The sequence below is a fragment of the Talaromyces stipitatus genome, genomic scaffold, assembly GCF_000003125.1.
Source record: "Talaromyces stipitatus ATCC 10500 scf_1105507295541 genomic scaffold, whole genome shotgun sequence".
Taxonomy (NCBI): Eukaryota; Fungi; Ascomycota; class Eurotiomycetes; order Eurotiales; family Trichocomaceae; genus Talaromyces; species Talaromyces stipitatus.
Window position 1 is genome coordinate 1,466,089 of NW_002990115.1, and position 19,404 is coordinate 1,485,492.

General features: G+C 46.8%; 10 protein-coding genes across 11 annotated transcripts, besides 2 other annotated features; 4 read left to right on the forward strand and 6 right to left on the reverse strand.

The window, feature by feature from the left end:
- Nucleotides 1–19: a sequence feature (G-rich).
- Nucleotides 20–111: 92 nt separating this feature from the next.
- Nucleotides 112–2,750, reverse strand: TSTA_028620 (serine/threonine protein kinase (Prp4), putative). Its single transcript, XM_002479968.1, has 3 exons — nucleotides 2,067–2,750; nucleotides 1,826–2,016; nucleotides 112–1,772 (listed from the first exon to the last, which is right to left on the reverse strand). The coding sequence occupies exons 1-3, from the start codon at nucleotides 2,699–2,701 to the stop codon at nucleotides 310–312; spliced, it is 2,289 nt and encodes a 762-aa protein (XP_002480013.1). The 5' UTR covers nucleotides 2,702–2,750; the 3' UTR covers nucleotides 112–309.
- A 431-nt stretch (nucleotides 2,751–3,181) lies between these two features.
- TSTA_028630 (coiled-coil domain-containing protein, putative) lies at nucleotides 3,182–3,516 on the forward strand (the record flags this gene model as incomplete). Its single annotated transcript, XM_002479969.1, has 3 exons — nucleotides 3,182–3,203; nucleotides 3,262–3,351; nucleotides 3,422–3,516. The coding sequence occupies 3 exons, from the start codon at nucleotides 3,182–3,184 to the stop codon at nucleotides 3,514–3,516; spliced, it is 207 nt and encodes a 68-aa protein (XP_002480014.1).
- TSTA_028640 (uncharacterized protein) lies at nucleotides 3,429–5,889 on the reverse strand. Its single transcript, XM_002479970.1, has 2 exons — nucleotides 5,603–5,889; nucleotides 3,429–5,549 (listed from the first exon to the last, which is right to left on the reverse strand). Exons 1-2 carry the CDS (start codon nucleotides 5,755–5,757, stop codon nucleotides 4,004–4,006), a joined length of 1,701 nt encoding a protein of 566 aa, XP_002480015.1. The 5' UTR covers nucleotides 5,758–5,889; the 3' UTR covers nucleotides 3,429–4,003.
- Nucleotides 5,890–6,472: 583 nt separating this feature from the next.
- Nucleotides 6,473–8,106, forward strand: TSTA_028650 (DNA damage response protein (Dap1), putative). Its single transcript, XM_002479971.1, has 4 exons — nucleotides 6,473–6,562; nucleotides 6,622–6,652; nucleotides 6,754–6,991; nucleotides 7,065–8,106. The coding sequence occupies exons 1-4, from the start codon at nucleotides 6,553–6,555 to the stop codon at nucleotides 7,293–7,295; spliced, it is 510 nt and encodes a 169-aa protein (XP_002480016.1). The 5' UTR covers nucleotides 6,473–6,552; the 3' UTR covers nucleotides 7,296–8,106.
- Nucleotides 6,689–6,712: a microsatellite.
- On the reverse strand, nucleotides 7,791–8,695 carry TSTA_028660 (uncharacterized protein; the record flags this gene model as incomplete). Its single annotated transcript, XM_002479972.1, has 2 exons — nucleotides 7,791–8,649; nucleotides 8,673–8,695. The coding sequence occupies 2 exons, from the start codon at nucleotides 8,693–8,695 to the stop codon at nucleotides 7,791–7,793; spliced, it is 882 nt and encodes a 293-aa protein (XP_002480017.1).
- Nucleotides 8,696–9,357: 662 nt separating this feature from the next.
- Nucleotides 9,358–11,555, reverse strand: TSTA_028670 (meiotic sister chromatid recombination protein Ish1/Msc1, putative). 2 transcript variants are annotated; one of them, XM_002479974.1, is made up of 7 exons: nucleotides 11,519–11,555; nucleotides 11,301–11,471; nucleotides 11,190–11,240; nucleotides 10,985–11,132; nucleotides 10,148–10,927; nucleotides 9,996–10,098; nucleotides 9,358–9,937 (listed from the first exon to the last, which is right to left on the reverse strand). In XM_002479974.1, exons 2-7 carry the CDS (start codon nucleotides 11,383–11,385, stop codon nucleotides 9,896–9,898), a joined length of 1,209 nt encoding a protein of 402 aa, XP_002480019.1. In that variant the 5' UTR covers nucleotides 11,386–11,471; nucleotides 11,519–11,555; the 3' UTR covers nucleotides 9,358–9,895. The 2 variants fall into 2 exon arrangements, with proteins under 2 accessions (XP_002480019.1, XP_002480018.1); XM_002479973.1 differs by having other exon boundaries at nucleotides 9,358–10,098.
- Nucleotides 11,556–12,240: 685 nt separating this feature from the next.
- TSTA_028680 (PQ loop repeat protein) lies at nucleotides 12,241–13,887 on the forward strand. The gene is made up of 3 exons (XM_002479975.1): nucleotides 12,241–12,413; nucleotides 12,495–12,752; nucleotides 12,816–13,887. The coding sequence occupies exons 1-3, from the start codon at nucleotides 12,340–12,342 to the stop codon at nucleotides 13,432–13,434; spliced, it is 951 nt and encodes a 316-aa protein (XP_002480020.1). The 5' UTR covers nucleotides 12,241–12,339; the 3' UTR covers nucleotides 13,435–13,887.
- On the reverse strand, nucleotides 12,823–14,261 carry TSTA_028690 (conserved serine-rich protein). Its single transcript, XM_002479976.1, has 2 exons — nucleotides 13,956–14,261; nucleotides 12,823–13,884 (listed from the first exon to the last, which is right to left on the reverse strand). The coding sequence occupies exons 1-2, from the start codon at nucleotides 14,143–14,145 to the stop codon at nucleotides 13,550–13,552; spliced, it is 525 nt and encodes a 174-aa protein (XP_002480021.1). The 5' UTR covers nucleotides 14,146–14,261; the 3' UTR covers nucleotides 12,823–13,549.
- A 132-nt stretch (nucleotides 14,262–14,393) lies between these two features.
- TSTA_028700 (uncharacterized protein) lies at nucleotides 14,394–16,999 on the reverse strand (the record flags this gene model as incomplete). Its single annotated transcript, XM_002479977.1, has 1 exon — nucleotides 14,394–16,999. The coding sequence occupies one exon, from the start codon at nucleotides 16,997–16,999 to the stop codon at nucleotides 14,849–14,851; it is 2,151 nt and encodes a 716-aa protein (XP_002480022.1). The 3' UTR covers nucleotides 14,394–14,848.
- Nucleotides 17,000–18,081: 1,082 nt separating this feature from the next.
- On the forward strand, nucleotides 18,082–19,365 carry TSTA_028710 (uncharacterized protein; the record flags this gene model as incomplete). The annotated part of the gene is made up of 2 exons (XM_002479978.1): nucleotides 18,082–19,096; nucleotides 19,121–19,365. The coding sequence occupies 2 exons, from the start codon at nucleotides 18,082–18,084 to the stop codon at nucleotides 19,363–19,365; spliced, it is 1,260 nt and encodes a 419-aa protein (XP_002480023.1).
- Between the last annotated feature and the right edge of the window lie 39 nt (nucleotides 19,366–19,404).

Here is a 19,404-nt window from a genome sequence, read left to right on the forward strand (position 1 = left end):
GGGGGGGGGGGGGGAGGGGCGATAGCGACAATGTGCAGTAGATGCTGATCTCCCGTGAGATAAGTTTCCAACGTTGTGTCTTGGACTTCCAAGGTTTCCAAGTCGAGAGTATCACGGTCTGATATCGTTAGCTGACCAGTACCTAGGTAGTACGCCCGGGATTTCATAGCATTTAGTCAACCTAAGAACGTCTACAACATGGATGCCTTTTGTCAATCGCACTTTCAGAGGCTGACATTTGACTAAACGTGTACGCTCGAGACAGAAACATATGCTATAGACTATATACACATACCCAGACACATCAAACTATTTCCTTGAAAGAAAAGGATGCTTCAAAGCTTCCAACGGTGTACATCTCTTCTCCGGATTCACATTCAAACAACGATCCAACAAATCCACAAATTGCGCCAACTCTTTCGTCTCACCCTCCGTCATCCCCTTGGAACCTCCCTTGCTACCCGTGATGCCACTCCCCATCAACCGTGATTTAAGATCTCGCGTCGGTTTCTTGAAATCAAGAATTTTTGTCACTACTCTTCCCGTGAGTTTATCCTCTTCTGTGCTGTGGAAGTTGAGCATTTCGTCGAAGTGATGGTGCGTCAAGGTACCCTTGCGTAGAAATTTTGATGGGAATTTCCCACGGCATTCCATGATTGATCGGAGCATTTGATTGTTGTTGCGGCCTGTGAATAGGATCTTGCCTGTGTATAGCTCGTACAACGTACAACCAATAGACCATATATCAATCGCGTAGTCATATGGAATACCAAGAATGATTTCAGGAGCACGATAAAATCGACTGACTAGGTACGGGGTAATCTCGTTATCAGATGCCGAGGAAGCTGATCCCAAATCGCAAATTTTCAAGACACTTCGCTGCTCGTTTACCAGAAGGTTGTCTGGTTTCAAGTCTGCGTGCAGGATGCTACACTTGCGGAGCAGGCTCAATCCAAGAAACATCTGCTGTGCATACGCCCTTATAGCTCGTAGATTCAGTCCGACATCTCGACCAAATTTCTTTAGCACCTCCCGCAGGTTCATGCTGAGGTTCTCAAACACCATGCAAAGGTGTCCCTTGTGATCAAAGAACCGTTCAAATCGTATTACATGCTTCTTGTCCTCTGGGTCTGCCTCCAGTAATTTTTCAAGAATCTGAATCTCCTTCAACCCTGCTTTTCGCATTGTATCATTATTCCGAATAATTTTGATGGCCACGTATTTGCCACTCTTGGAATCGGTGGCGCGTACCACGGAGGAGAACATGCCTTTACCTAGGTTCTGATGGATATGATAACGACCGTTGATCAACTCACCCAGTCTCACATTATAGTAGCCCTCAGGGTCATCCCAGTTGTCTAACATGGTCATATCAAGTTCTTTTGCCTTGGGGATCGCCTTGGCACTTGCATGATCGGGCTGCTCCTCGGGCTCCGGAGCGAACATATCGTCATCATCTTCAGCAAACATGTCGTATGGATCTTTGGCGGAAGCTTCTGGTTGTGCTTCGGGAATGAGTACATCTTGTTTTGTTGCTTTGGTTTCATCGTAAGCAGTTGCGGATACACCCTCCTCTCCAACATATCGCTTATCATGCCTCTGTCGCTCTTCTCGCATATCTTGGGTGGGATCGTAGTCTGCTGCAGATGGTTCGTCTCTTTCAATGCCTTCCATAGGCTGGGTACCATTAGCAAGATCTTCATCCTTGGTAACTGTAAATTCATTTTCAGGGGTTTCGGTAGAAACTTCCAAGGCAGGAGATTTGGGTGATTCTACAGAAAGATTAGCCATTGTTGGTTTGAGTTTTTTTTAAGGATAAACTTACCAGCTCTACTCATCGGAGTGACGGGCGTGAGCTCCGCATCAGCTCCTTGATGCAATGCTTGGATTCGCAACGCATCTTGGCCTCGATACTTGGCTTTAATAGCTTCGCGCCGTTTTCGTCGGGCTTCCAACCGTGCTGCTTCATCTAGAATTTCTTCGGGTGGTTCAGTGGTACTAACGTCTGCACTTGACCTGCTATCCGTTAGTCAGACTGGAAGTGGGAGATAGTAAAGGTAACTTACCCATTCAAATAACCAGTAGAAGCATCTGTGCTAGACTCAGGCACCCGACGCTCTCGTTCAGTGTGCAGTTTAGCATCTTCAGTGACGACAGCGGAAGCACCCCTTTCGCTCTCTGACTGCTCTCTAAAAGCCACCTTCAGAGATTCACCAACAACATCAGTATCATCGTACTTTTTCGGTTTTCTTACGTCTTTGAAAGGTGATCGACTCCGCGTCTTTTGTCGTTTATCACGTCGATCGTAGTCATCCATATATCGGAGTCCGCCGCTGTAGCTATCGTCTCGGTCGTAGTCATGATAAGTCCTGTGACGGCGCGAAGCATATCTGCTGCGGTCATGATCGGATCGAGACTCGTATCGGTAGGAGCCATGTCGATAATCATCCACATTGTCATAATCATCATACCGTCGACGTTTCTCGCCGCGTCGATAAGGCGAACGCGTTCGAGATCGAGATCGGCGCCGAGGCGACCTAGCAGGTGATCTGGGAGAAAACGATGGACTCAGTCTGGAACGACGGTTAACATTCGTGTCATTCATGGAAGTTTGCGACGTAGTTGCCTTCGTCTCTGATCCCGACTCGACTATCTCGCCCTCTGACGGGGTTGATAGCGACCTTGACCTGCGGGAAGCCATGTGTTTTTTTCCCTCTCAACTTTTGACAAGGATGGCTGATATTCAGAGAAAGAATTGGGACAACTCAGTTAGCGATGATTGCTCAACACTCAAAAAGAACGTAGTAGATGGTGATTGAGATGTCCAACCGGCTAATGGATTCCTGCCTTGCCCTTGACCTGGATATCTCTTATTCATAGAGAAGCCTCTCTGTAACCAACATTAAAATAAACAGTCCAGATGCTCACTGCTAGCGATGAATGTGGAATTGCCTGATGTCTAGATGTGTAGTTAGAAGCATAAACCCGTTTGCCGTCGAGATGCGACAAAAGTGGGATTTCTCTCTAACCGTATCCGGATTAGTGCAACCAGCTGTTCCGATAAACTTGATAAGCCCGCTTCTCCTGCTCAAAACTCCATTTTTTCTTTGCCCCTCAGCGAATCTCAATCCGTTCTGTACTTTTTGATTGTCCCGCAGCGCAAATCATTATAAACGTTCAAATGGGTGGTCAAGGAAGAGAAGGTACGAATTATTGCAATCGTATGCAGCCTCCGCCATACTAATTCTGCTACTTTGTTAGGCGGCAAAGCCAAACCCCTCAAGGCTGCCAAGAAGGAGAAGAAGGAACTCGATGAAGACGATCTTGCCTTTAAGGAGAGACAACGCGCCGGTAGGTTAACTGACACTGAGACTCCAGGGGTTTAATCATGAATCACTGCTGATAATTTGCGACTCAACAGAGGCCAAGGCTAAGAAGGAGCTCTTGGAAAAAGCCAAAGGCAAAGGTCCTTTGAATACCGGCTCCCAAGGCATCAAGAAATCCGGCAAGAAATAAATCGAGCATTGATTCATTATTCTTTTCCACATTTATCGTTGCCACATAGCGCCCGGCGAAGACGAGTACTCGAAACGATACCCCCCTCTGGCATGCGCCCAGCACGTTCCTCGTTATGAGATTCAGTCATATACTTCGGATTCAAGCATACAAGCAGCAAGTTTATGTACTTACGATGTTTATGCATCATGCAAAGTGTTCATATCATAGCGCTTTATTTTCAAATGGAAATTGAATACAATTTTGCATAGTGCTTGCCACTCATGCATGACGAAGAGATCAGAATCAAAAAAAAATGATAGGGTATCAAGCAAGAAATATGAGACAAACATCACGCTTAACTTGGTACATGCTATGCAAAGACATCAAAATTGTTGTTAAAGATCCGGCTTCAACGAGAACAAGAAAGAGGCCATGCCAAATGCATAATCACACAGAATGGAAAGAAGTAAAGGGAAAAGACTATACACAAAAGGAAAAAAAGAGCTCAACTGGTGATTCTCTTGACCCACAAAGGGCTCGGTTCATACACGGACATGTCGTTCAGATTTTTGTAGAGTCGTATGAGTTTTAGGCCGATTTCATGATCTTGCTTGGCGATATCGTCGAGTTCATTTTTCAGTGAGGTGACAGTCTTCTTGACCTCGTCACGGGTAGCCATGTCGTATGCGATCGAACTAGGTTGAATGACTTCAGTGAGCTCATGGAGCATAACCTTAGTGCTCTCTTTTCGCAATGAAAGCTGCCTGCGTTGGGCCTCCAAGCTATCAATGCGATGCTGGGTCTGTTCCTCGGGAGACAAGTTCTTCAAGTCTACTTCTGGGGTTATCGTGGTCTCTCCACTAGAGACAGGTTTCCGTTTCGTACTCTTGATTGATGCTGCAGAGCTTGGAATTGGTCGTCTTCTCGTCATAATTGGTGAGTATTCCCACGAAGGCATAGGTGGAATATCACCATGACTGCTCCCCGGCGGCGTAGTTGCAGCTTCAGTTGGGGCATATGTCGTAGCGCTGAATCGACTTCCCCCCTCCTGAGCGAGATTCAGGTCGTGAAACATGTCGGAAAGGTTGGACTCGTTTGGTACGTCGAGAGTAGGCGTGTTTGCCCTACTGTCAGAAAACTGGCCTGTACCACGAGATGTTGCTGGGTTGATCCCTGGAATATCAATGATCGGACTGACCTTGCGACTCTCGGCGGATTCAACTTCGTGCTTAGTTTCTTTTGGTGAATCCTTCTTTTCCGGTGACGTATTTCTCGATCGGAGTCTAAACTGACCAGGTTTGCTTCGAAGCTTTTCGTCTGGAGGAGGTCCGGCGGTAATAGTTGTAATAGTATACGTATCGGGCCTAGTCATAAGATAGCCCTGCGTTGGATCCTCCGTATCCCGTTGTACATGTATAGGGTTTTTACCGCTTTTCGCGGTACCTTTTGTGTCAATTGGTGGAACTAGAGGCAAGCGCCCGCTAGCCCCTTTCCACTGTTCACGAGATTGTTTAGGTTCGCGCGTTTTCTGATCGCGAGTCTTGGTAAACTTTTGTAGCTTCTCCTTTCCAGCACTGAATAACCGAGTTGCTTCTTTGCCGACTTGGGGGCTCGCACTTCGTAGATCTTGGGGTGTGGTGTCTCGCGATGTAGTTGACGTGTCCGGCGCACCATAAAATCTTTGAGCACCGGTGTTTATCTGATGACTAGAAGCCTGCGATTGATTTCTAACATTGACAGACGTATCGTAACCATTTTTCCGAGGGACTGGTAACTGGCTTGCCCTTTGCTTGTGAAGTTCAGGGAAGAAATGCCCGTGGTCATCGATGGGTGAAACATCCGAGTGACGATGTGCATTCGAGACATCGACTGGACTATCAGGCGGGGATATGTTAGGTTGATCTTGTTCTTCTATAAATCTTGAGTACTCAGCATAATCGCGAGTGGGTGAGCTGGGTAGCATATTTCCATCATTAAATGGCACCCCGCGATCGTCGCGCGAGTAGATAGAAGACGTCACACGATCATTGTTTGGAGAATATACAGGCTCCCTGGGCAAATGTCAGCCTTGTAATATGAAGTGAGAGAGAGTAAGTATATGTACCTTGGTAGTGCTGGCAAGTCTTTCAGGATGCCCTTGGGGGGTAGAGGGTGGCCCGATGTTGTCTGCAGCACAGACTGGCCTTTTGGACTTGAAACAGCTGGATGCCCACTTGTCTGGAGAAGTTGATCGCGGTTTTTGTTAATCCTTGACCACATTTTGTCATGTGCTAATCGAGATCTGTCGCTACCAAGAATATGCAATGAGTAGAGGTTGGTGGGTGAAAGACAGGATTGGCGAATAAGTGAATAAAACTTTTTCAGAAAAGAAAGAAGAAGAAAAATGACCAAAGAGAAATGAAGAAAAAGAATCAATGAATGAATCAGGCTATGAATGACAATACAAAGAGATTCAGCTGTCTGACAGAGAGCAGGCAGAATATGAGCAATGTATCAGTAGATTATGTACAACAGTCGGGCAGATGCAGTGACAGAGACTGAGGTCTGACTGTACAAGCCAGCATCATCACAAGAGAACAGTCAAAAAGGAAGAAAGATATGAACTCTGACAGATCAGTCAGAAGAAGATGAGAGGGGCGCAGACCTGAAAGTTCAGGCATAAAATTAAACCTCCTTAAGGCTTAGATTAATGACGTTTCATGTTCCATTAATAGCCGCTAACCAATTGGGCGGCAGATCATACAAGATTAGCAGATGCTCTATTGTTGAGTCTGTTTGGAATATATTCACATAAATATGAGCAGTATCCCCTAAGAAATAATTTCTATCATAATTATCAATAGTCACTAATATTGCCGAGGTAGAGTCCGAGGATGATAGTGTGTATAGATTCCAGAAGCGGTTAGCGTACAGTTCGGAGATGACGGAATGGCCTTAGTACCTTAACTTAGTTCTTTAACTATGAGATCTCCCCACGTCAGCTACTTCAACATCACTTTCCATCAGCATCCAAGATAAGAATCAGATAGCCGTTGCTCTGTACAGATCAGAAAGATGGACTCTGGTATTATAGCCTCTCCTTCTATGATGCCATCAAAAGAAAACCAGCTGACTTCCGTTTAGACTTCGCCGACATACCACCACCGGCAGAGGTGTAAGTACTAACTTGACATTCCCGATGTCGCCGGTCTTTTTTTTTTTTTTTTTTTTTTTTCCCTTGAGTTATCAGAAACTAAATCGACATCGTTGCTACAGGCAGACAATCGCCACGCCTATCAACCTCATTCTCTTGTCGCTCTTCGTTGTCATCGCCTACTTTCAGTTTCGCCCCAAGAAACCCGTGACACTCCCCAAGGGCCCGGCTCCCGTCGTTTTCCGCACATTCACACCGTCGACGTTGCTTCCGTTCAATGGTACGGATAGCGCACCCGTCTATCTAGCTGTTCGGGGGAGAGTGTTTGATGTCACTCCCGGAAGGAACTTTTATGGACCGGTATGATCTCCCTTCTACGGCATCATCGGACAATACGGTCGACTATCTACGCATACTAATTAGTGATATGCAGGGCGGACCTTATGAGAACTTTGCAGGCCGCGACGCTTCCCGCGGCCTCGCATGCCAGAGCTTCGATGAAGAGATGCTCACAAAGGACCTCAAGGGTCCTCTCGACGATCTCAAAGATCTCGATGCCGAGCAATTGGAGAACTTGCAGGGCTGGGAAGAACGTTTCTTGGAAAAGTACCTAATTGTTGGAAAGCTTGTTGCCGAAGGTGATCCAGAGGCGCCAAGCTCTTGAAAAGCAAAGCATGATGCGAGAAGCTTTAGGCTTTGCTGCGGTACTATAGATTGATGTGATGTGTACGACTACCTGGACAACCGACTCTGCCTCTGTTCACATTTTACGAGAGTCAATGCATCTTGATCGCGAGGGTTGTGCTTTATTATCTTCATTTGCTCTTTTTGATGTCCGTCTCTCAGATTGGAAATATGGAGACCTAGGTATGGTTGACGAGCTGCAAATTTACGGACATACTTGATGTTTATATGGTATGGTTGAAATGGTGTACCATTCAAAAATTGACAATTCCTTCTTTATCTTACAACGTTCCAACCCTACCCAGTCTCCATGTCATCTGTGATATTTACATACATCATAGAGACGCTGAGGATCATCCCTTTTCCCTCATGACCTCTCTCCCCAACTTCTTCAAAAATCAACGCAAATAATTGGATATCCAGCAAATGTCCACCGTTCAAAACTGATTGCTTCTAACATGATTCTACATATTTGTTAAGGCTCCGCGAACAATTCCTCCTTTTCCTCCTTTTCCTCCTTTTTCTTCTCAGTCTCTTGGCTCATCTCTAGTTTAGTCAGAAGCTCCTCGCACGGCACGATGTCACGAAACTGTATTGCCAGCGACCAGACGATAGATATGCTAAGATAACAGTCGGTGGGGTCAGGTCGCGAGTGCCACACGCTCATTGCATAGAGGTAGATCATGACAGCGAGATCGGTGCATGGATTACAGAGCAGGAAATACCAGTTGATCTCGCAGTTCACGTGGGGGCAATGCTGGTTCATCATGAGTCGGAGGGCATTCATATCTCTGATAAGCATGAGGTTGAGTAAAGGCCAGAAATTGTAGATCATGGTGGCGGGCTTGATGATATTATTATTGTTGTTTTGGTGCTGGTTACATTGCGCCTCCTTTCGGACGCTTTGGTTTGTGACGAATGCCTTGATTTTGGCGTTGCTGGCCACGTCGTCAGGGTCATAGTCAACTATCTCGTGGTCACAGTCTTGTTCGTCGTCGTATTCGTCGCTGTCGAGCTCAACACCATTGGTCGTCCCAAGTGCAACAGGCATTGGATGATACTCCGCCTCAATCTCAGCTTGCATTCGAGCAATGCGCTGATACCAGTTCAACAAGACCTTCTCTCTGATCAAACCATCCATCCCAACCCAATCCAGCATCGTCTCAAGTGCGGAGACTTTCTGGAAGACGCGAACCCCAAGAACATATCTCGCATTTTGGATATCGATAGGTCGTTTAACTTGGAGATAGAATTTGATGTCCGGTACACCAGGATGTACTGTGAAGTTGATTGCAGTGGTGTCGATATCAGACAACCATATGGGCTGGATATACCTATATGGTGGTTTCTCAGGGACATAGGGAGGGTCATGAAGACCATGCTCTTTGAGTGATATGACAGTTTCAACAGACATGATCTGATCTTATGTCTCACAATCAGTTACACGAGGCTTGACACTGATAATACTGTGTTTGTGGTGTTGTTTCCAAAGGTTACTAAGACGACAAGAAGAGGAGAGTTGAGATTGACGATCAGAAGGGGTCACCAGAATGTTTGTGAGGTTGTGTGTGCAGGTCAATAATCAAGAAAGAGATACAAACAAGGACTGATTCATTTTACTGTCCGGAGGTCACGCGCCTGGTGTGATTTCTATCAATAGCTGGCCTTGAGCTTCAATTACATTCACATAGACATTAATTATAGGGAGTTCCCAACCACTTCTGGCTAACACGTCGACACACAGGTATTTTTCTGTATAAGATGGCTCGTCCCCTTGGGACATGTAAGCCAAGCTTTTATCTGACATAGATTGATCAGATCTTCAGTCTTTATGGATGATTAGACAAGTTCAGAGCTATCCTTCAACTGAGCAGACCATGAAAACAAAAAATTATATCAGGGCGCAATCAGCCACTAGCCCCAATTTGGAAACCCAGCCCTAAACTTAACAGAGAAAAGAAGGGAATTCCCAGCAGAATTTGGAGGTTAATGAAACAATGGCAATAAAAATAGTAGAGATAATGTACTACAGTGTTCATTCTTGATTATAGAATATTTTGTATGTCTGAATATCTCAAAACTAGACTACCTGACTAAAGTTGAATAACACAGCTTCGAATAGAAGAGAGTAAAAAGTGTCACAACGCCGAAAAGATAAAGCACCTGGTCATAACTACTGCATTCGTGGAATTGGTCATTTCGATCATCCGTGGTCTTATGGTGATCTACCTTCGTTTCTTATCACCGCCGCTACCACCACTGATTCACCTTGCTAGATTATCATTAATCCAACAAATCCAACAAATCCTTACAACTCCTCTCGAATCTTTTGAGTAGCTTGAGCTGCCTTGGTCTTGGCAGACTCAGCAGCATCTTGCCCCTGAGCACGACCAAGTGCAGCACCAAACTTCAGCTGATCAATCAGCCAGTAAGCACCCTCTTTGAGACGAGCAAAGATTGTCTGTGATGGTGTACTGGTACCGTAGTGGAAGTATTGAGCATTGCGGCGAACGGCAGCTCGGAGTTCATTGACGTGAGAACCCTGGTAAGTTGGGATACCGTACGAGTCAAGGTATTTCTTCAAGTCAGACTCAGACCACTCGTTGAATGTATCCTTCTTGGCTGCGGCCGTAGCTTGAGCGAGGTAGGAGGTAGCAGAAGCGTAGTGACTGCCACCCACCTTGGAGGCCTTAGCATATTGCTCTTGAGCTTGCTTCACGAGTTCGTCACGAGTAACATCGGCTTTCTTAGCGGCCTTGTTGTTCACAGATGCGAGATACTTCCTGTAATTTATGGTTAGCAGTCATAATCCATATATCATGTGGTACTCACTTCAGGTTGTCAATAGTCCAGGTGTCAAATGTCCAGGCACTGTAACCAGTAGCAGCCTTGTGCTTGTGAAGTCGAACCTTGGCAAGTAGCTCATCACGCTTGGTGTGTTGAGGTACTGGAACACCACGTGCATCCAGGAAAGCCTTCAAACGAGAATCGGACCACTGTGCAACAGCAGAATCGAATGCATCTTCAGCCTTGAGCTGCGCATCATCAGTTGCTCGAGCCCATTCGTTTCCGGCCTTGGAAGTGGCAGCACCATACGCGCTAGCGGCAGAAGCAGAAACAGAAGAGGCTTGGTTGGTCAGGTATTTTCGGTTCTTACGAGCTAACGCGATAAGCTCATTACGCTTTGATCCTTGAGGTACCTTGACACCGTTCTCGTCAAGGAACTTCTTCAAACGCGAGTCAGACCAGGCATCAAATAGAGCCTCACTGAGCGTTTGTTCAGTAGCAGCTGCAGAGGACGAGAGCGAAGCAGCAGTTTGCTTAGCGGCAAGACTGGCAAGGCGAGATTGGCGTCGAACGGCTGCAATGAGACGGTCACGAGTAGTGGGTTGAGGGACAGGCCATCCGCGAGCGTCAAGCCATTCCTTCAAATCCGAATCGCTCCATTCTGAGTACAACCAGTTTCCAGGATAGGCAGCGGTCTCGCCAAGTTTCTTTGCAACGGTCTCATAGTTCTCACGAGCAGCACGGAGTAGTGTGTCACGCTTGCGTGGCTGAGGGGCTGGGATACCGTGGTGATCGAGGAAAGCTTTCAATCGAGACTCAGTCCAGCTGTAAACGCGTAAGGTAAGCCGATGTTCAAATAAGAAGGAATGCAGGGGAACTCACCTGTCAAAGATCCATTCCTTAACATCTCTCAAGTGATCTGAAGCGGATTCGGAGGCATCGGCAAGAGGCGCCTGAACCTTGTCATTCCAGTTGCTCTTGACTAATTTCTCCAAGTCTTTACGGTCGGCAGGGGTTGGGTATGGGATATCTAAGGACTTAGGTTAGCAATCCTCTAATTTAAGAGCTCCAAGCTGTTTCAACTTACCATGGTCGTCGAGCCATCGTTCAAGCTCAGTCTCATGCCAGCTGTTGTACACTGCAGCAGCATCCTGTTAGCTCTTCTGTACTCAACATGTCAACAGCGCGCAACACGTACCAGACCTACTGAACCAGTTACTAGCTCCGACAGCTTCGGAGGTCGCTAGCACGACCAAAAGGCCGGTAGCCCAACGAATTCTCATCGTTCGAGTGTGCGTTTTCTCTTGAAGGTGTTGTTGTGGCAGTCGAAAGCTCACGCGTTAGTGACGTCGATGTCGACTAAAAGCAGCTGGCGCAATTAGTATAAGAATTGCTGAATGTTATAGTTAAACATACCTGTACAAATTATGAGTTTTCAGAGAGAGATGTAGGCGAGTATCAAGGTGAAGATTAAGGGGAGAGATAATAAACGTGGGGAGAATTTAAAGAAGCCAGGGATGATGAGCAGCGAGTGACGTATTGCGGGAAGCTGAGCTGCCACACAAAGCCTGGGGGTAGCCATACCGCAACATTACCATATATTTCCCTACCAGCCCCAAATTATTGCCAGTATATTACCGTATCAATACGAACGCAATACATCTCAGATCAGATCTTGGCTGCATTTCGCCTGGTACCGCTCAAATGACGCCAGGATTGTTGATTCCAGCACAATGACGCATTATTGGTAGCTGGAGATCCGTGTATCGCATTCTTAGTGTTTCATACAGTAGTTGTTTGTTTCGATGTATATACATACTATCAGATGCTGTGTCGTGAGCTCATACTCGACCAGCATACAACCCTAACCCTACATAACTCCCCCATGTTAAGGGTTTTTCCGCTCAGAAATTCTTTTGTAGGCTGCCTTAGGAGTATCTTATCTTCCATCGATCTGTACAGAGTGACGCATAACTATTCAGAACAACAAGATTGCCTAAACAGGAACTATGTTTCCTATTTAGGACAAAGAAGTAGAGTAGTAAATGCCAGCCAATCAGAGGCGAGTCACGGGTGGAGTGATCAGGCTGCTAGTCATCTTATCTGTTTATCGACCAACCTTGGGAGCTCCGTCTTACACCTCAGCCATCTCATCTGAACTGAGCAAGTATTCGCTTCTGTGATGTTCTCTGGATGCGGGAAGCTACATCCTAAAAGAAAATATATAACATCACAAAATGGGCTCGATATCCCCACAATGCCGTGACCTTGAGCTGCCTCACTACATGAACTTCAACTTCATCTTATCACTGTAGGTAGCTCTTCCACTCGCCGAGTCCAGAATCCTCCCATCAGCCATGAATAGATATGCTAACTACTCGACCTACAACAGTCTCATCCTCGTCGGAATCCTGCTATCATATCTGCCCCAACACATTCGTATCATTCGGTTACGAAGCTCATTCGGCTTATCGCCCTACTTTGTCCTCCTTGGCACAACGTCGGGAACTGCTGCGTTCGCGAATATATTAGTTCTTCCCCGGAGCGCGCATGATGCAGCCTGTTGTCGAGAAATATCGGGCGTGTCGTGTTTTGCGGGGTTGTTGGGTATATTTCAGGTGGGAGTACAGTGTTTATCGTTCTATGTTATGTGAGTCTACTGTCTGGAGATCTGGTCGTTCCTGTGGCTTCTACTAATGAGGTTTCTGTATAGTCTTTTTCTGTTTCTGATATACTTTCCTCGTGCGACTTCCCTGGTCGACCCTACGACATCTGCCGAATCAGAGAACGAACGCAACGGCAATGGTAACGCTGATATTGAAGACACCGACGATAAACAACCGAGCTATGCCACCGCTGTCGTCGTAGCACTCATTTGTCTCGTTCACGCAGCAATTGTGCTTATTATATCACTTGTCGTTGCCCTGAAATATCCCGACCATCTACAAGCCTGGGCCAATATCCTGGGTATCATGTCCGCCGTTCTCGCATCCATCCAATACTTCCCACAAATCTGGACCACATTCCGACTACAAAAAGTCGGTAGTTTGAGTATCCCCATGATGTGCATTCAAACACCGGGTAGTCTGGTCTGGGCCGCAAGTCTGGCCCAAAGATTGGGTGCTGAAGGCTGGAGTGCGTGGGGGGTATACGTTATTACTGCCCTGTTGCAAGGGACACTTCTTGTCATGGGAGTTTACTTTGAGTACCTGGGACCAAAGAAAGATCTCATTGAACATCCCTTTATGGCTGACGAGACGCAGCCTGCAGCCGAGGAAGTGCAAGATCAGCAAGCTACAGAGCATACGCCTCTGTTATCAGAGCAGCGTTAATGCGAGGATGCTTGAATATTCATATAGCTTTATAGGGAGATACAGCCAGACAATATATCAAACATAGTTCATAGCAAACGAGATCTGTTATTCATCAAACGCAAATTTCAATATATCACTGCCCCCTCGCACCACCCTGCTCCTCCGTCAAACTCCCCTCATTCCCCTTCCAAAACCCTTTACTCACTTTCCCTTCATCCGCAATCTGATTATAAGGCCTATCATACCTCTGACTCAACTCCCGATTGTGCTGTCTCACGTCTTCTGGTACATCATCTTTAGTATTACCCTGCTCATCGACATTAGGCGATTCCCGTCCTGAGCTTAGGGTTGGTCGAGCTTTGTTGGAGGGCTGCTTCTTGTGGTATAGATCATCTTCTTGGGTTTGTTGTGACTGGGGTTTGGTGCCGGTACTGGCGGATCCTTTGCTTGTGTCTGGGGGTGGAGGGCCTGTTTCGTTATATATTATTAAGAATTGAACTGGTATGTATTGGGAGTTATATGAGTGATGATGGACGTACCGGGATGCTCTAATTCGCGACTCTTGCGAGAGGCAGGTCGTTCTCCCTGTGGGTTGTCATCCCCTCCGTAGGATTCGTGGCTGTATCTCTTGAATATAGAGGATGCTGGACTTGCAACTGGTACTCTGCTGCCCAGAAGTACTGGTTTGATGGCGGTCGTTGACCGTGACATGCAGAGAATGGAGTGCATTTTTTAGTATCCTTTCGAGGATTGCTTTCAAAGTCGCAGTCTTCCAGTGGCTAATAATGGATCAATACCATGTCGTTGATGAGAAATACAAGTAAGAGTCAATAATAATGAGTATCAAGAGTTAGTTTGTAGAGGAAGAGCAGATTTAAAGAGTCGCCATCTCGACTTGGGGCTTGGGAGATGACGTCGACGTTGGTCATATTGTGACGGTGATCGACTCATAGCGGAGCCAACTATTTTATTGCTTACAAATAATACTAGACTCGATAGTTAGAAGACGTTATGATAGAATTAAACTGATTTCAGGACAAAAAATGTACCAACGAAACCTATGGTCGACCGCATGAACTTCGATCGCGGCCAAAATACCTCGGAGAAATAAGATCAAGACCTATGTATATACCAGAAATCCTCCCCCATTGAGCCTTGACGCTCTGCCCAGAAGTCAAAAGTAGTAATTATCAACGCCGTACTCACCCAAGGAAACATAAAGGAATGAAAATAAATCAAACGCCCAGAAGATTGCTAGTAAATCCGAAAGAAGACTCAGACAAAACTCCAACCCATGTTTCTCAAAATGTACTCCGGAAAGATGACTGTGTATCATAAACAGCAATCGTATCACGTCAAGAAGATGCGGAAAAGAAAACCGGATAACGCCAGGCAATAGCTATGCAAGGTTGTTTGATGCAAAAAATTCACTTCAGGTCATCCACTCGCAGTAGCATGGAGGAGGCCTTGTCCCGTCATGCGAACCTGTCGGTGCCGTTTCGTTGACATTGAAACGTCGACCCACGATTGGAGTTAAGCTGTTATCTGAATTGAACTGCATCTGCTGGCAATATGCTTGCGGCGCACTGGGGTTGATTCGGTTTTCCTTGACCTTAAACTTCCTGGGATACACACCGGCAATACTATCTCGTTCATATAAATCTCGTTTGTGTGAGCCGGTTGTAGATGTGGTGGACGACCCCGTCGTGGGTTGCGCGGCTGCGCTCGTCATGTGAGAGCCCGTTCCGTCTTGAGTTTGATTTAGATATATGAAAATCTCAATTTGTGTCTCGTTCCACCAGCAAAACCACGGCTTCGCGTACGTTGTGTCCTGAGTCTGTCCTTGCCCATAACCGTTACTGGAAGTGTCCCTCTCACTAAGTGAGCGTTTGGCTTGCATTTCTGGGGAATCTTGGACGATAACGAGTTTATTGAAAAGTGACTGAAAGAACAGCGCCGGCCCGAGTTGAGGGTCTTCTTTATCAATCATGATGCTGAGATGTTGTTTTGGGGGACTGATGTCGTAGGGTAGCTGAGCACCATAACTGAAATGGCCATTCTTAATGTTGGGCTGCTCGATAGTAATGCTACTGGACATAACAGATCCTTGAATATCAATAGCAAGCGGGTTCATAATTTGACAGCTCCAGGATTGCATTTGGCCAGACGTGCCGACACAGAATTTGGACACATTTGTAACAACCCAAGGAACCTGATAATTGCCTGTCGGAAGAGCAGCAAACCCTGTGGGAGTAGCAGTATATGGTGACACGTCGGATGTGTAAGTGACGGTGACCACGCTCGTCGAATGTGAGGCGCGCGCAGAGGCTGCAGCCTGTGCTCGATGCGTGGCCGCCTTTTCGCCCAATACACCACCAATAGCACCGCCCAAAAGTGCACAGATTATCATGGCCATACTTACCATTACCACAAGCCAGACTGGGGCGCCGCAGCATCTCTGGCGCCCCTTTTGACTCAGTTTTTCGTCCAGTGACGCCGGCGCCACTAGAGTTGATGAACGTTCGGTTGGTGTGCTTGGGGACCGGAGTGGTTCTGAAGAATCAGCATTGACCAATGTCCCTGAAGACGCATCTGGCCTATTGTGGGGTTCGTCTTGATATCTCTCAAAACGTCCCCTCATATCACTTGCTATGCTAGCTGGACCACGGCCTGTCGTCGGCCGAATAACACCGTCGGGATAGCGGGAATACGGTGGAAGCTGTTCCAGATGGCCATCTGGGCCTATAATATCCCCGACATCATCTGCTCGTGTCGTTGTTGCTTGAGGCTGTATCCCACGGGGAGGGAAGCCTACTGGAATGGGCTGATCTCCCAAATCTTCTTCATAATCAATGTTTTGTGGATACATAGCGTAGGGATGCTGAGGTGCATTTTGGCCTCTCAGCGGACTATCGAATTGTCGAATTGTTGAAACTGTCGCAACACTTGGCGACCGACCGACCCCGACCTGTGGATACATTCCATATGGATGACTAGGACCGGTAGCGCCGCGATATGGGCTCATCGCCCTTGGTACTGGAGTATAACCCGATCTGGTTGAGGTAGTCGAAACTGTGGACTGACGATTCAATGAGGTTATCGTCTTCCGAATACTCGAGGGCCGAGGACTGTCGGCAAATGATGATGTCGGTTGGTCCGCAAAAGGATCAGGGTTAATTCCCTCATGTGACACTGAAGATGCCTGTGACTGTCCACTGGTAGTCCTGCCTAGAGTCAGCGATTCATCTCGCTGATGGTTCGAGACCAATGGTGGACGATTCGACTGCTGATTCAACAGGTTCGCCCGTGTGCTATTTTCGGCCACTGGCCTGGGTGCTTCGTAATGTCGAGGTTCAATAGTCGAGGTAGAGTCGAATGATGAAAAGGACTGGGCTCGTTGATGGTTTGAGAAGAGAGGTGCGTCAATTGAGTCGATCGAGTAGTCGTCTGAAAACACGTTGGGGTTCGACGGTTGATGAGCATGGGAGGGACGGAATAGCGAGCCATCAGCAGGTACAAGATCTGACATCTGAGGCCGACTACTGTCTACACTATCCCAAGGCGCATCATTGTGCCGAACCATGGTGATTTGCGAGCCCCAATGGGGGGCTCTCGGTCTTTTTGGGGCTTTTCCCGGGTGGCTCTCAGTGTCGCGGCAGTGCCAGCCGGCCGCGTAAACAACGGTCTGATACCAAATGAAGCAACGACACTTGTGAATATCAGAGGAATGATATCACAGAGAGGCGTTGGATTGTAGATGTCGGCGGATGATTGTCGTAGGAGGCTATAGGGTGTCGTGGTCGGTGGTATGGAGGGAGGGATTTGTTACATTGGCTGAGAGGAGCGATCAAGCATCACGTGATTCGAGGCTTAGCTACCTAACTAGGCCCGTTTGGGATGAGAGTCAATTTAGACTGTTTTCTGCTTCATCCTCGACTGCTCCTTGATAACCTCGTTGATCTCATGCTAATGATCAATTATGTAAGGTTATTGTTGGCAAAAGTGCTCATGTGGATTGAGGGGATATTCTAAGATCTTCTCTCATCTAATTCGCCGAGCACTTTCCACCTATGTCGGGATACTTGATGAGTGAAGAGAATTTTAGGGTTTATTTTTTATTCTTTCGATCGGGACATCACCAAACTCATCGAGTTCCTAGAGAAAAAAGGGCAGGACATATATTCAGTATCTGGTGTTTCGTGGATATTCTGTTCCTTGCTTCTCAGCTCTGACCCTGGAACATCTATACGGTACTAAGTTTATTGTGTTCGAGTTCTCATACAGTAGAACTTGGGCTATAACTTAGTTAACGAGCAGAAGCCCCTCCGCATCTAAGTCAATATCTAGATGTAGTTCGATCGAGGGACATTGAGCCTTCAAATACAATACCTATTTGATGAATAGTATTTGAGTACTCTTAGCAGCTATATTGAACTATTTCAAATTGACATTTGACATTGGTTTGGATATGGAGAGATCCCCCAACTAGGCACGCTCTCTTTCGCACTGTTGAAACTTAGTGGCGCATCATAGTTTCGTTAATTATAGCATTCATCCCGAGGTCTCGGTACCTGACACGCTTAGCATTTTGACATGTTCAACTCCACGCCTGACTCTCATACTCCTATGATAATTAAGGCTTCAGCATTGAGTAAGTCAATCTTAATGGAGCCATCATCCCCGGAGCCATGGACATTGGTCCAACATACGATCCCGGCATTTCAATCACGCGCTTATCGGCGCGCTGTCCGCGATCCTAACAACTCCAGACTCTATTTGCATGTGAACGAGTATCGCATCACAGACCCAGGGACAACTGAGCCAAAGGGAATAACAATAATATTTGCTCACGGCCTAGAATCCACAAAGGAGCAATACGAACCGTTTTTCAGTGACCTACTCAAGACCGTCCGTTCGGGAACTAGCATCAAGGCCATTTTCGCTGCAGATATTTACAACCATGGACAATCATTCTTGCTCAACAAAGATGAAATTGGTGACGAGGCCGAATGGCTCGATCCGGGACGTGACATTGTGCAGATGATCAATCATTTCCGCTCTCAAAAAGATGAAAGTAGAGCATATATGGCACCCCCGTTGGTTGGCATGGGACAGTCCTTTGGTGCAGTACACGTCCTGGCTCCAGCAGCTTGGCATCCACGCCTTTTCCATGCATTGGTATGTATTGAGCCCGTTGTCGAAAATGGGTCGTGGCATGATGACGGCCAGGGTACGCGAGCTTCTACCCAGTTCCGATACCGATTACATGAAATGCAAACTTCATGGCGAAACATACGTGAAGCAAGAGATTATTTCGCCAAGTCTCCTTACTATGGAGCATTTGAGCCCCGAGTCTTCGAAAAGACAATCAAATATGAGCTGTGGCGTCCGGATCCCATGAGTGAACGCGTGACGTTGGTAACGCCGATATTACAGCGTCTGGTATGGTATATGAAACCCGATCCACCGTATGAAGGAATTGCACCAACGGAGGATTATGCCACTCGGTCCGAGAAGAGTATCCTTCCCGGTGGGTTTTATAGGTCCGAATGCGACAGAATCAAAGACCTGATGCTTGGCATCCATTGCAAGACTTTTTATCTCTGGAGCAGGAACGGGGATTGGATTAGCGATGCAGGCTATCGAAAAAGATTACTTGATTGTACAGGTACAGGACGAGGTGGGGGTGGTGGAATATCCACAGGACAAGTTACACACGCCTTTGTGGAGAAGGGAAGTCATGCATTGAACTTTGAGAATCCGTATGGAACAGCTGTACAAGTGGCGAAGTATCTGGATAGTATATGGACGGACTGGCTTGATGAGGAGGTTAAGAGACTACAGGAGCCGGTGCCGAATGCGGTCGAATTGCCCAAGGAGTTAGTTGAGAGATTGGATAGATATCTTCTCGGGATTAGGAAGGATACCAAGAAGAGAAGTAACTTATAGATTCCTTGCAAAGAAGCTTGTCCAAAATGCAAATAACAT

Excerpts from the sequence above, each read along its gene's own strand:
- TSTA_028650 (XM_002479971.1), top strand. Across the intron at positions 6,653-6,753 it reads ATACCACCACCGGCAGAGGT|GCAGACAATCGCCACGCCTA; the intron begins GTAAGTACTAAC and ends TCGTTGCTACAG. Across the intron at positions 6,992-7,064 it reads GAAGGAACTTTTATGGACCG|GGCGGACCTTATGAGAACTT; the intron begins GTATGATCTCCC and ends AGTGATATGCAG.
- TSTA_028620 (XM_002479968.1), bottom strand. The coding sequence starts at position 2,701 with ATGGCTTCCCGCAGGTCAAGGTCGCTATCAACCCCGTCAGAGGGCGAG. Across the intron at positions 2,017-2,066 it reads TCTACTGGTTATTTGAATGG|GTCAAGTGCAGACGTTAGTA; the intron begins GTAAGTTACCTT and ends AACGGATAGCAG. Across the intron at positions 1,773-1,825 it reads CACTCCGATGAGTAGAGCTG|AATCACCCAAATCTCCTGCC; the intron begins GTAAGTTTATCC and ends ATCTTTCTGTAG.
- TSTA_028640 (XM_002479970.1), bottom strand. The coding sequence starts at position 5,757 with ATGTGGTCAAGGATTAACAAAAACCGCGATCAACTTCTCCAGACAAGT. Across the intron at positions 5,550-5,602 it reads GACTTGCCAGCACTACCAAG|GGAGCCTGTATATTCTCCAA; the intron begins GTACATATACTT and ends ACATTTGCCCAG.
- TSTA_028690 (XM_002479976.1), bottom strand. The coding sequence starts at position 14,145 with ATGCACTCCATTCTCTGCATGTCACGGTCAACGACCGCCATCAAACCA. Across the intron at positions 13,885-13,955 it reads TCGCGAATTAGAGCATCCCG|GCCCTCCACCCCCAGACACA; the intron begins GTACGTCCATCA and ends ATAACGAAACAG.
- TSTA_028670 (XM_002479973.1), bottom strand. The coding sequence starts at position 11,385 with ATGAGAATTCGTTGGGCTACCGGCCTTTTGGTCGTGCTAGCGACCTCC. Across the intron at positions 11,241-11,300 it reads TAACTGGTTCAGTAGGTCTG|TGTACAACAGCTGGCATGAG; the intron begins GTACGTGTTGCG and ends ATGCTGCTGCAG. Across the intron at positions 10,099-10,147 it reads TGGACTATTGACAACCTGAA|GAAGTATCTCGCATCTGTGA; the intron begins GTGAGTACCACA and ends CATAAATTACAG.
- TSTA_028680 (XM_002479975.1), top strand. The coding sequence starts at position 12,340 with ATGGGCTCGATATCCCCACAATGCCGTGACCTTGAGCTGCCTCACTAC. Across the intron at positions 12,414-12,494 it reads TTCAACTTCATCTTATCACT|TCTCATCCTCGTCGGAATCC; the intron begins GTAGGTAGCTCT and ends GACCTACAACAG. Across the intron at positions 12,753-12,815 it reads TGTTTATCGTTCTATGTTAT|TCTTTTTCTGTTTCTGATAT; the intron begins GTGAGTCTACTG and ends GTTTCTGTATAG.